The following is a 13248-nucleotide window of genomic DNA, read 5'->3' on the forward strand; positions in this document are numbered from 1 at the left end:
TGAAGCAGGTGCAAAACCATAACAGGAACCATAACAGTCCTCATTATATCTCTACTGGAGATCACAAACAGAAATGGAGTTTAATGGGGTCTTGTTATTTTCATTACAGGCTTTTATTCTGCAATAACTAAAGGTTATTAGGTTTTAGGGGTGTCTCAAGTAGGGAATTTAATGTCCTAAAGGGGGAGACCCATGACAGGTTTTGGCTGATTATTAGTAATGTGAACACAGCCCTATAATTGGTCTCTGTATTGACTTTTGCAATAATATACGGTAGTCTTCTAAAATAAAGAACAAAGTCACCTTCTTTGGTGTCCGTATGTTTAGGACAAAGTAAACTACAGTTTTTTTCCCAGTTCAGGAGTAAACATTATATATGTATATACCAATGTATACCTGGTGGGACGGCACCACCATGTTAATACTTCCTGGTATTGCTAGTTGCTGTCAGTAGCTTGTTTTTAGTTTTTTTTAACAGACAATTTTCCACTGTGCAGATGTTGATGATACTAGTTTTGTCATTCAGTGTGTATGTTCTGTTTTGACTGGTGTAGCTAGTGTTTGGTTTTGTTACTTTTGTTTTGCTGTTTGTTTGCCTTTCCTGTCTGATTGTTTCTGTATGATTTTGTTGTCCAGCTTATGTGGTTCTTGCTTGTTTGTGGTTTGTATGAATCAGATTATAAATACTACAGCTCATATCAATATCAATCCTCCTCAGTGAGTAGTTGCTCACTCATCCTACAAATACTTCTACGCCTATCTGCAGCAATCGTCCTGGTGAGTAATTACTCATTATTTCCAACTTTGATATTAGCTTATATTGTTTTCTTGTTTGATTACTGATGGGTCTTCCTATCTGCCCTAGGGGCACTTAAGTAGGGGAGTCATTGTTAGGACTCTGAAAAGGCCACAGATATAGGTGAAGACTACAGCTTAACAATCCGCCAGTATCATTACAATACTACCAAAAGGAAACACTATCTCTTCTAAAATGAACAATGCCAAAAATGACTGTGATAGATAAACCATGTAACAGATCTTTAAATAACAAATAGCAAAACAGCCAGTGATTGGTTGAATAGCAACGTCTTGGTGAGCTTTACTTTCTGGTGATTGGTTAAAGGGGTACTCCGGTGGAAAACTTTTTTTTTTTTAAATCAACTGGTGCAAGAAATTTAACCCCTTAAGGACTCGGGGTTTTTCCGTTTTTGCACTTTAGTTTTTTCCTCCTTACCTTTAAAAAATCATAACCCTTTCAATTTTCCACCTAAAAATCCATATTATGGCTTATTTTTTGCGTCGCCAATTCTACTTTGCAGTGACATTAGTCATTTTACCCAAAAATGCACGGCGAAACGGAAAAAAAAATCATTGTGCGACAAAATCGAAAAAAAAACGCCATTTTGTAACTTTTGGGGGCTTCCGTTTCTACGCAGTGCATATTTCGGTAAAAATTACACCTTATCATTATTCTGTAGGTCCATACGGTTAAAATGATACCCTACTTATATAGGTTTGATTTTGTCGCACTTCTGGAAAAAATCATAACTACATGCAGGAAAATTTATACGTTTAAAAATGTCATCTTCTGACCCCTATAACTTTTTTATTTTTCTACGTACGGGGCGGTATTAGGACTCATTTTTTGCGCCGTGATCTAAAGTTTTTATTGGTATGATTTTTGTTTTGATCTGACTTTTTGATCCTTTTTTATTCATTTTTTAATGTTATAAAAAGTTACCAAAATACGCTTTTTTGGACTTTGGAATTTTTTTGCGCGTACGCCATTGACCGTACGGATCTATAACACTGCACACACTGATCTCTCATCCTGATCACAGGCGTGTATTAACACGCCTGTGATCAGCATTATCGGCGCTTGACTGCTCCTGCCTGGATCTCAGGCACGGAGCAGTCATTCGTCGATCGGACACCGAGGAGGCAGGTAAGAGCCCTCCCGGTGTCCGATCAGCTGTTCGGGACGCCGCGATTTCACCGCGGCGGTCCCGAACAGCCCGACTGAGCAGCCGGGATACTTTCAGTTTCACTTTAGAAGCGGCGGTCAGCTTTGACCGCCGCTTCTAAAGGGTTAATACCGCACATCGCCGCGATCGGCGATGTGTGGTATTAGCCGCGGGTCCCGGCCGTTGATTAGCGCCGGGACCCACGCGATATGATGCGGGATCGCGGCGTCGTTAAGGGGTTAAACAGATTTGTAAATGACTTCTATTAAAAAAAATCCCCTCCAGTACTTATTAGCTGCTGAATACTACAGAGGAAATTATTTTCTTTTATGAACACAGAGCTCTCTGCTGACATCACGAGCACAGTGCTCTCTGCTGACACTTCTGTCCATTTCAGGAACTGCCCAGAGTAGGAGAAAATCCCCACAGCAAACATATGCTGCTCTGGACAGTTCCTAAAATGGACAGAGATGTCAGCAGAGAGCACTGTGCTTGTGATGTCAGCAGAGAGCACTGTGTTTCAAAAAGAAAATAATTTCCTCTGTAGTATTCAGCAGCTAATAAGTACTGGAAGGATTAAGATTTTTTAAAAGAAGTAATTTACAAATCTGTTTACATTTCTGGAACCAGTTGATTTAAAAAAAAGTTTTCCGCCGGAGTACCCCTTTAAGTGGCAGTGTCTCGGTGAGCTTTACTTTTTAATGTGTCTTGCCTCAGCCAGTGATTGGTTGAGCAGCACTGGACGTATTGGCCATCTGCACCAGGAAGTGAAGCACAGCACAGAACGAGAGCAGCGATACCTGAGGCTACAAAGACTGATTGCAAGGTATATAGAGTTTTTTTTATTATTATTATTATTATTTTTTTATTATTTAAAAAGGAAGTCTGGGCATGTTTTTAGAAAAAAATCTTTTTTTGCTGGACAACCCCTGTAAAGGGTTTAAACCTATGCAGGGAATATGGAGGTTTGTATCAGAGAAAAAGAAAGCAAATAGTTTTGAACCCATTTGAATGAAATAAAACAAAATACTATTTGAGTGTAGAAATTCCCATTTAAATTAAATCTATTCCAAACCCTGGATATCTCTAGCTCAGAGTTGCATTCCAAGCCGGCAAAGTGAGAAGAATGTGAAGCTGTATTATATATCGAATATAAACTCACGTGGAAATCCAGCCTGTCTCATCAACTTCTTCTTTGAAAGAACCTTCATTGCCTGTATTAAAAGGAGTAGCACAGTTATTAAGATATCTGCATCAATCACTACACTGCCAGACAGTACAGAATGTCCAAGTCATATTTACTAGTTGTCTGTCAAAGGAAAGGTATATGTCACCCAAATAAATGCCAGACATAATATGACTGCTTACCAGGAACACAATGACGTGACCTATATAATAACCACCCTCACACATTCTCTAATGCAGGATAATTACCAATGTATATATACAAAATATGTTCACAATTCAAAGATCAGATAAACATACAGTATATTACATACATAAACAACAATGCCATTCCCATTAAAGTGTTTCCTCACAGTAGTAGTGTCCACTTACATAGTACGTGTTGTCATCTTCATTATATGCCAGTTTCACCACTCCATATGAGCCCTGCAGGAATGCAAATAAACCACTCTTATGTTGACGTTTCAAATATTCCTGTTTGGTAAAACACCATTCAAATAGTGACATTTCCTTCCTACTCTGGACAGTGATGTCAGCAGAGAGCACTGTGCTCGTGATGTCAGCAGAGAGCTCTGTGTTCCAAAAAGAAAATAATTTCCTTTGTAGTATTCAGCAGCTAATAAGTACTGGAAGGATTAAGATTTTTTTAATAGAAGAAATTTACAAATCTGTTTAACTTTCTGGCACCAGTTGATTTAAAAAAAAAAAAAAAATAAAGTTTTCTACCGGAGTACCCCTTTAACCCCTTAAGGACGCAGGACGTACTCAAACGTCCCCTTTTCCGAGTCCTTAAGGACTCAGGACGTTTGAGTACGTCCTGTCAAATCCCGGCCCCCCGCCGCTAGCCGGAGGGGAGCCGGTGCCCGATGCCTGCTGAAATCGTTCAGCAGGCATCGGGGCATATCGATCTGCGGCAGATTCCGGGTCAATCGGGTCTCCAGTGACCCGGTGACCCGGAATTACAGGCTGTTCGGGGCCGTCGGAGACGGCCCCGAACAGCCAGAGCCTGCAGGGGTGAGGTGGCACTGGTGCCACCTCACGATCGCCCTGATTCGTCGGCCGGATTACCGGCCGACCAATCAGGGCGCCTGCTGCGGGTGTCACTCCCGCAACCCGCTCCGCCCCTCTTCCGGAGGACGTGAGCGGGTGCGGGACGTGCACTCCGGGTGCTGGGGACCCCGATCCCCGGCGTCAATGTTGGGATGGGGGCCCCAGGAGCGACGGCCGCGGCGAAGACGACGAGGGACTGACCTGTGCGGCGAGGATTGTTGGAGGTGAGTGACAGCCTCCTGCTGTGTTGCTTAGCAACAGCTCCCAGCATGCAAAAAGGGCATGCTGGGAGCTGTAGTTATGCAACAGCAGGAGGCAGACCACCACAACTCCCAGCATTCCCTTATGGGCATGCTGGGACTTGTAGTTTTGCAACAGCTGGAGGCACATTTTTTCTATGGAAAAGTGTACCTTCAGCTGTTGTGTAACTACAACTCCCAGCTTGCACCAACAGTGCATGCTGGGAGTTGTAGTAGTGCATCTGCTGGTTGCATAACTACAACTCCCAGCATGCCCGTTGGCTGTCGGTGACTGCTGGGAGTTGTAGTTTTGCAACAGCTGAAGGCACACTGAGTTATGTAGCAAACCAGTGTGTCTCCAGCTGTTGCATAACTACAGTCCCCAGCATCCCCAGCCAAAGTAGTATGCCTCCAGCTGTTGCATAACTACAAGACCCAGCATGCCCTTCCGCTGTCCGTACATGCTGGGGGTTGTAGCTTTTGCAACAGCTGAAGGCACACTGGTTGCAAAACACTGAGTTTGTTACCAAACTCTGTGTTTCACAACCAGTGTGCCTCCAGCTGTTGCAAAACTACAACTCCCAGCATGCACTGATAGACCGTACATGCTGGGAGTTGTAGTTTTGCAATAGCTGGATGTTCCCCCCCCCAATGTGAACGTACAGGGTACACTCACATGGGCGGAGGATTACAGTAAGTATCCAGCTGCAAGTTTGAGGTGCGGCAAACTTTCAGCCGCAGCTCAAACTGCCAGCGAGAAACTACTGTGAACCCCCGCCCGTGTGACTGTACCCTAAAAACACTACACTAACACACAATAAAAAGTAAAAAACACTACGTATACACATACCCCTATACAAGCCCCCTCCCCTCCCCAATAAAAATGAAAAACGTCTGGTACGCCACTGTTTCCAAAACGGAGCCTCCAGCGGTTGCAAAACTACAACTCCCAGCATGCACTGATAGACCGTACATGCTGGGAGTTGTAATTTTGCAACAGCTGGACGTTCCCCCCCCCCCCCCCAATGTGAACGTACAGGGTACACTCACATGGGCGGAGGATTACAGTAAGTATCCGGCTGCAAGTTTGAGCTGCGGCTCAAACTGCCAGCGTGAAACTACTGTGAACCCCCGCCCATGTGACTGTACCCTAAAAACACTACACTACACTAACACACAATAAAATAAAAAGTAAAAATCACTACAAATACACATACGTCTGGTACGCCACTGTTTCCAAAACGGAGCCTCCAGCTGTTGCAAAACAACTACTCCCAGTATTGCTAGATAGCCACTGACTGTCCAGGCATGCTGGGAGTTTTACAACAGCTGGAGGCACCCTGTTTGGGAATCACTGGCGTAGAATACCCCTATATTCTCCCCTATGCAAGTCCCTAATTTAGGCCTCAAATGCGCATGGCGCTCTCACTTTGGAGCCCTGTCGTATTTCAAGGCAACAGTTTCTCGGGAGAAATTGTGTTACAAATTTTGGGGGGTATTTTCTGCTTTTACCCTTTTTAAAAATGTAAAATTTTTGGGAAAAGAGGCATTTTAGGTAAAAAAAAATAATATTTTTTTTACATATGCAAAAGTCGTGAAACACCTGTGGGGTATTAAGGTTCACTTAACCCCTTGTTACGTTCCCCGAGGGGTCTAGTTTCCAAAATGGTATGCCATGTTTTTTTTTTTTTGCTGTCCTGGCACCATAGGGGCTTCCTAAATGCGGCATGCCCCCAGAGCAAAATTTGCTTTCAAAAAGCCAAATGTGACTCCTTCTCTTCTGAGAACTGTAGTGCGCCAGCAGAGCACTTTTCACCCCCATATGGGGCGTTTTCTGAATCGGGAGAAATTGGGCTTCAAATTTTGGGGGGTATTTTCTGCTTTAACCCTTTGTAAAAATGTAAATTTTTTGGGAAACCAAGCATTTTAGGTAATTTTTTTTTTTTTTTTTTTTTTTACATATGCAAAAGTTGTGAAACCCCTTTGGGGTATTAAGGTTCACTTTACCCCTTTTTACGTTCCCCAAGGGGTCTAGTTTCCAAAATGGTATGCCATCTGGGGTTTTTTGCTGTCCTGGCACCATAGGGGCTTCCTAAATGCGGCATGCCCCCAGAGCAAAATTTCCTTCAAAAAAGCCAAATGTGACTCCTTCTCTTCTGAGACCTGTAGTACGCCAGCAGAGCACTTTTCACCCCCATATGGGGTGTTTTCTGAATCGGGAGAAATTGGGCTTCAAATTTTGGGGGGTATTTTCTGCTATTACCCTTTTTAAAAATGTAAAACTTTTGGGAAACCAAGCATTTTAGGGAATTTTTTTTTTTTTTTTTTTACGTATGCAAAAGTTGTGAATCACCTGTGGGGTATTAAGGTTTACTTTACCCCTTGTTATGTTCCCCGAGGGGTCTAGTTTCCAAAATGGTATGCCATGTGTTTTTTTTTGCTGTTCTGGCACCATAGGGGCTTCCTAAATGTGACATGGCCCCCAAAAACCATTTGTCGCTCCTTCCCTTCTGAGCCCTCTACTGCGCCCGCCGAACAATTAACATAGACATATGAGGTATGTCCTTACTCGAGAGAAATTGGGTTTCAAATACAAGTAAAAATTTTCTCCTTTTTACCCCTTGCAAAAATTCAAAAATTGGGTCTACAAAAACATGCGAGTGTAAAAAATGAAGATTGTGAATTTTCTCCTTCACTTTGCTGCTATTCCTGTGAAACACCTAAAGGGTTAAAACACTGACTGAATGTCATTTTGAATACTTTGGGGGGTGCAGTTTTTATAATGAGGTCATTTATGGGGTATTTCTAATATGAAGGCCCTTCAAATCCACTTCAAACCTGAACTAGTCCCTGAAAAAAAGCGAGTTTCAAAATTTTGTGAAAAATTGGAAAATTGCTGCGGAACTTTGAAGCCCTCTGGTGTCTTCCAAAAGTAAAAACTCATCAATTTTATGATGCAAATATAAAGTAGACATATTGTATATGTGAATTAAAAAAATAATTATTTTGAATATTCATTTTCCTTACAAGCAGAGAGCTTCAAAGTTAGAAAAAAGCAAAATTTTCAAATTTTTCATCAAATTTTGGGATTTTTCACCAAGAAAGGATGCAAGTTACCACAAAATTTTACCACTAAGTTAAAGTAGAATATGTCACGAAAAAACAATCTCGGAATCAGATTGATAACTAAAAGCATTCCAGAGTTATAAATGTTTAAAGTGACAGTGGTCAGAATTGCAAAAAATGGCTGAGTCCTTAAGGTGAAAAAGGGATCAGTCCTTAAGGGGTTAAATCAAGAAAAATGCAAATGGTGTTAGGTTCATTTGCAGCTTTGTTGTGTACTGCAATGGCGTAAAAACTTCATTTGAAAAATGACATCTTTTTATAACACAAATTGCTGCAATGTGTATGAAAAAGGTTTTAAAAAGGGATGGCAATGTATTGCTAAATTGTGGCAATTCACGGTAATAAAGCATGTGTGTTTTTTTTTTTTTTATTGTGTTTTTTGTTTTGTATTTCAAAACTTTTCATGTGTAAATACTCAACAAATAGCTCATGTGAAAACATACACCACCATATACTCCAATTCTGTTTTACAAATGGTGGGTGAATCAATGAAACAAAGCACAATTTTTTCTTTTACAGTAGGAAGCATGCTCTTTATCCTAATTCTAGATTAGGTTAGTGTTTTTTTTTTATACTTTATTGCATTTCCTTATTGAAGGGAGTGAACACATATGCACACCCTTCAAACAGATCAGAAGATATGACTTTTAGACTATATTTATGACTTTAGTTTAAATAATCCTCCTACTGTGTATACATACAATATACAGAATAATCTGACCTTTTATGATAATACCTTAAAAATACTCAATGAACGTGAATATGTCAGCCCCCAGAGCAGTTCTCAGGAACTTCAGTCATTGCAGGAACTTAAAGGGGTACTCCGGTGGAAAACATTATTTTTTTTTAAATCAACTGGTGCCAGAAAGTTAAACAGATTTGTAATTACTTCTATTAAAAAATCTTTACCCTTCCAGTACTTATTAGCTGCTGTATGCTACAGAGGAAATTCTTTTCTTTTTTAATTTCTTTTTTGTCTTGTCCACAGTGCTCTCTGCTGACACATGATGCCCATATCAGGAACTGTCCAGAGCAGGAGAAAATGCCCATAGCAAACTTATGCTGCTCTGGACAGTTCCTGACACGGAAAGAGGTGTCAGAAGGGAGCACTGTGGACAAGACAAAAAAGAAATTAAAAAAGAAAATAATTTCCTCTGTAGCATACAGCTGCTAATAAGTACTGAAATGATTGAGATTTTAAAATAGAAGTAATATACAAATCTGTTTAACTTTCTGGCACTAGTTAAAAAAATAAAAATAAATAAATAAAAAGTTTTCCACCGGAGTACCCCAATAACTTTAAGTGTTGGTTATATGTATTTATCGTATTTCATCCTGAACTACCCCTCTATAGCTAGATTAATGTAATATTACTTTCAGGGTTGTGCTTGCATCTGCTATATCGGGTGCTAGACAATAAATAAAGTGTGGCCTAAACCACTTGTTGCTGCAAAAGTACATTAAAGCAAATCACCTTATTTTATTTTGTCTGCACAAAAATTCAACAAAACAGGAAAAATGTCACATAACCTATGTGTGATGTAATATGCAAGAGCTAAATATTTCAAGAGCTGAAGTGCCTGTACAATATAAACAGATACAATTCTATTATTACTAAGCCTTCTGGAGTAAAACGTAATCTGCAGTGAATCACATGCACTCACCTTTCCAATTTCATCTTTAAGTCTGTATTGGTTGAGCTGGACACAGTCCTTTTTAAAAGAAGAAAAAAATATATATTATTTATTATTACAAGTAAAGAATCACAACTGACAACTAACTATTTAACTTGTTTGCAACACTCTTGAAAATGGACACTGTAAGAGGTAGTCCAAGTATCTTTTACTGCAGGGGTTCTCAACCGGTGGAATGGGTACCCCTAGGGGTATGCCAAGGGTTGTGTGGGGGTACACCAATGTGATGACAAATACCGGCCATGCATTGGCTAGTATTTGTCAGCGCACAGAGGAGAATGGCCGCGGGAGCTCTCTGTATAGTATCACGGCCAAAGCTGCGGCCGCGGCTACTGTACGGGAAATGAGTGGTTGCTGGGGTGACGTGTGATCTGACGTTGCACTGAGGTGCCGCACAGCGCAAGAGGATGTCACACATCAGTGCAGCCCCGCCGAACGGGACTCTGAGACGCGTTGTATACCCAGACAGGCCACACGGGACGCGCTGTATACCCGAACAGGCCGGGTAATGTAAAAAAAAAAAGTAAAAAATAAGTTTATGGGAGGGAGGAAGGGCATACATACATTATTATATATATATATATATATATATATACACACACATACACACAAACACACATTTTAGCCCAGGGGGATAGGATGGGGGAGAAATAATGGCACAAGGGCCTTAAAATGGAGGGGGGAGGGATAGTGGCATAAAGGGATCAGAGGGAGGGGGGAATAATGGCACAAGGGGATTAATATGTGGGGGTGATGATTACTCCGCCCCCTCCCTCCAACTTAATCCCCTTGTGCCATTATTCCCCCCTCCCACTGATTCCCTTGTGTCATTATTCTTCCCCCCTCTGATCCCCGTTTGCCATATCGGATAATAACTGCACAAGGGGATTAAGATGGAGGGGGGGGGGGCAAGTGATTATTATCCCTCCATCTTAATCCCCTTGTGCCATTATTCCCCCCTCCCTCTGATCCCCTTTTGCCATATCGGATAATAATGGCACAAGGGGATTAAGATGGAGGGGGGAACAATGGCAAAAGGGGATAAAGTATCACATTAGTATAAAGGTAAGCACATACCATTATGAAAATAAGTAATTTTTTTGTCCGCGGGTACCCATCGCGCATAAGTTCCACGCAAATTTATGCACGAGGGGTACCCGTGGACATACTTTCACCCTTTGGGGGTACAGTCGCGAAAAAGGTAGAGAACCACTGTTTTACTGGATTTAGTGCTCTGATGTTTACCACCAAAACAACACTATACATTTTTATACTTTTTATTTGCCCTATTTCTTATACTATACTGTACATGGTTTGTGATCTTCCAACAAGAGAGCAGAATTGAGCACATTTAACATATCGCAAATGTGCCAGAATTCTGGCTTCATTTGCACCCTAAAACTCGCTTAAATATCTTGCACTATATCTATTATGTGTTTTGATACTTTTCCAGTGCATGCAACAAAAGAAATGTGGCATCAGCACGTGGCTTAAGGTGTCACACTAGGTACTAACGGTGAGCCAGGGTTCTGCTGCAGTTTAAGCCAACTGATAGTTGGTCTAAACTTACACTAGACTAATTAGACTCAGTCTTGACTTAAAAGGCAGTTTCCGATACAAAAACATTTTACATGTTATAGCGAGTCGAGAGTACATAAAACACAATAGAAAACAAACTGAAATGAAGATATAATATCTGACCTGGGCAGAAAGGTTAATTATCGATGCTTCTCGACTATGGCACACAATTTGCTATATACTTATTGACATGTAGTTGTAATTTACAATATGTGGGTCACACAGTGCAGACAGTGCGATCCCGCATGTGCAAACATAGATCCAACATAAAAAAAAAAATTTTTTGTTGCAAAGTGTTTCGCAACATTTTTCTATCATACATAAAGGTGACATGAGTACATTACAACTAATCATACTTGAACAGATTCCAAATGATTACCCCAATCGATTTCAACGTTTGATTAATCGGGAATCCTTCTGGATACATAAATTGGCCACATTGATCCCTCGGGGATTGAATGAAACGATCAACAATGTGCGATAATCTTGATCCTGATGCTCTGTTCATACACAGCGTCTTCATATATAAATTTTAGTCTTTTTTATATTATTAATTCAAAAAAACTTTTTATACCTTTGTTTTTTTATCGACAATATTCCATTTTATTTTGTATTTATTTTTTTATTTTATTTACTTTTAATACTATCCTATATGGTTTGAACTATGTCTATATATGGATAGTGTGTGAGTTGGCATGCATGCTTGTGTGCAATGACATTTCAATTTTTATTGAAAATCTATTCGATTTAATTGAGTATATCTAAGAAAACACACACACACACACACACATATATATATATATATATATATATATATATATATACACACACAAAAAAATTATAAAAAATGTAAAATATAAATTGATGTAACTAAGAGAATAATTTTTTGATAATCGTTTGTTATCTTTTTGTATATACATGCATGCCCCTCACACTTACCGTATATCCTATATTTTATATGGGAATTTGATGTATGGTGATGAATTATATATTTTACTTTGTAGATGTTGGTTATAAAATCTGAACCTGATTCTAATTATTGTTATAGATACAATTCAGGTTATGAAAGAGTTAATACTGCACCATATATATGATCCCTCCCTACCTTGATTGTTATGCCTGGTGAAGCCACGCAAGCGCGGTGAAACATGTTGCATTGTTTTAAATAAAATCCTTCCTTTCTACTTACCTGACGTGCCTATCCCTGGTCAGCGCTGTGGTCTTATACTCACTCACGCTGACCATTGTTGTGTGTGAGCTCACACTACCGCCTGTGGTAAGGGTTTCTTCCAATTAATTGTCACTCTCACCCGGGCGGTTTTACGCTATGGAGCCCTTTTTTTTTTTTATACAGCGGGAAGGAAAGCCATGGCAGTGTCAAGTGCTGTGTGTAATAACCTAGGGTGGAGAAGAGGTAACAGCAGAGGTAGGGTTAGGACCAAGAGAAGACAAGTACTGAGCCAGCCATGGCTGCCAAAAGCCCAAGTAATGTTGCAAACAACCTTATGTATCAGCCAAAAACTCCTACTTCTGCTGCAAACGAAGGCTAGGTTGTCTTGTATCGCCTCGGCACAAACATTCTCACCCTCATGAACAGAAAGTAGGCCAGAGTCTTACCCACAGACCTATGACTCACAGTGAGCATAGAGAGTAAGAGGGCAGAGGGTCATTAGGAATCTTGACTGAGGAGATGGAACGAATAAGAGAAACGGCTTCACAAATCAACAAATCCATGTATAGAAGGACAGGACCAAGATATGTGAGACATTGTGCCCCCATGTGTCCACAACGCCAACATAAATCAGACAATATAGGAAAAATCCTGTGGAGTACCACAAGAAGCATTCACCATCAGGGCAATAGTTTATAGTTTGTCTTATGAGTCCAAAAGGAGATTGAGAGCTTATGGCACACAGCAAGAAAAAGGCTGATGCAAAGAATGACCATAACAATTCCTTGTCTCATGCCACAGTATAAGGCAGTAAGGTCTCTGAGGAGCTCTCAAAAAAAAAAAAGCATCAGATCAGAGACACTGCTCTCATTGGCAGAGGAGGATGTGCACAGCTTTGCACATATTATTGGTAATATTCAATGGCTTACTTTTTTACACATTGATTTTATGATTACTAAAGTGAGAATAAAAATCAAAGGCTCTCAGTAAAGTGGGGAAATAGCTGCTCGGAGAGGGAAAAAAAAAAGAATAGGTCGTCGGCAAATGCCAAACACTTATGGTGCTGAAGGCCCTGCCGTAATCCCTGTATGGTTGGATAGAGACCATTAGGTGTTCTATATAGAGGGGACAAAGGACACCTCCGTTGTGTGTCATTACGTATCTGTATCTAGGATAATAAGGACCAGTTTACTCCAATATGAGCCTGGGGGTTGCAATACAGAGCTTTATTTCGCTGCAAC

The 13248-nt window shown here is 40.5% G+C and overlaps 1 protein-coding gene across 5 annotated transcripts in view; it reads right to left on the reverse strand.

Moving 5' to 3' along the window:
- The window catches only part of CAMKK2 (calcium/calmodulin dependent protein kinase kinase 2), a 102926-nt gene that overhangs the window by 44636 nt on the left and 45042 nt on the right, over positions 1-13248 (reverse strand). For all 5 annotated transcript variants that reach the window (XM_056534628.1, XM_056534601.1, XM_056534624.1 and 2 more), the window contains exons 3-5: positions 9229-9276; positions 3522-3575; positions 3127-3178 (exon numbers count right to left, since the gene is read on the reverse strand). In XM_056534628.1, coding sequence (XP_056390603.1) covers positions 3127-3178; positions 3522-3575; positions 9229-9276 — 154 coding nt within the window. The remainder of the gene's footprint in view (positions 1-3126; positions 3179-3521; positions 3576-9228; positions 9277-13248) is intronic.

Source organism: Hyla sarda, chromosome 1 (genome assembly GCF_029499605.1).
Source record: "Hyla sarda isolate aHylSar1 chromosome 1, aHylSar1.hap1, whole genome shotgun sequence".
NCBI classification, from domain to species: domain Eukaryota; kingdom Metazoa; phylum Chordata; class Amphibia; order Anura; family Hylidae; genus Hyla; species Hyla sarda.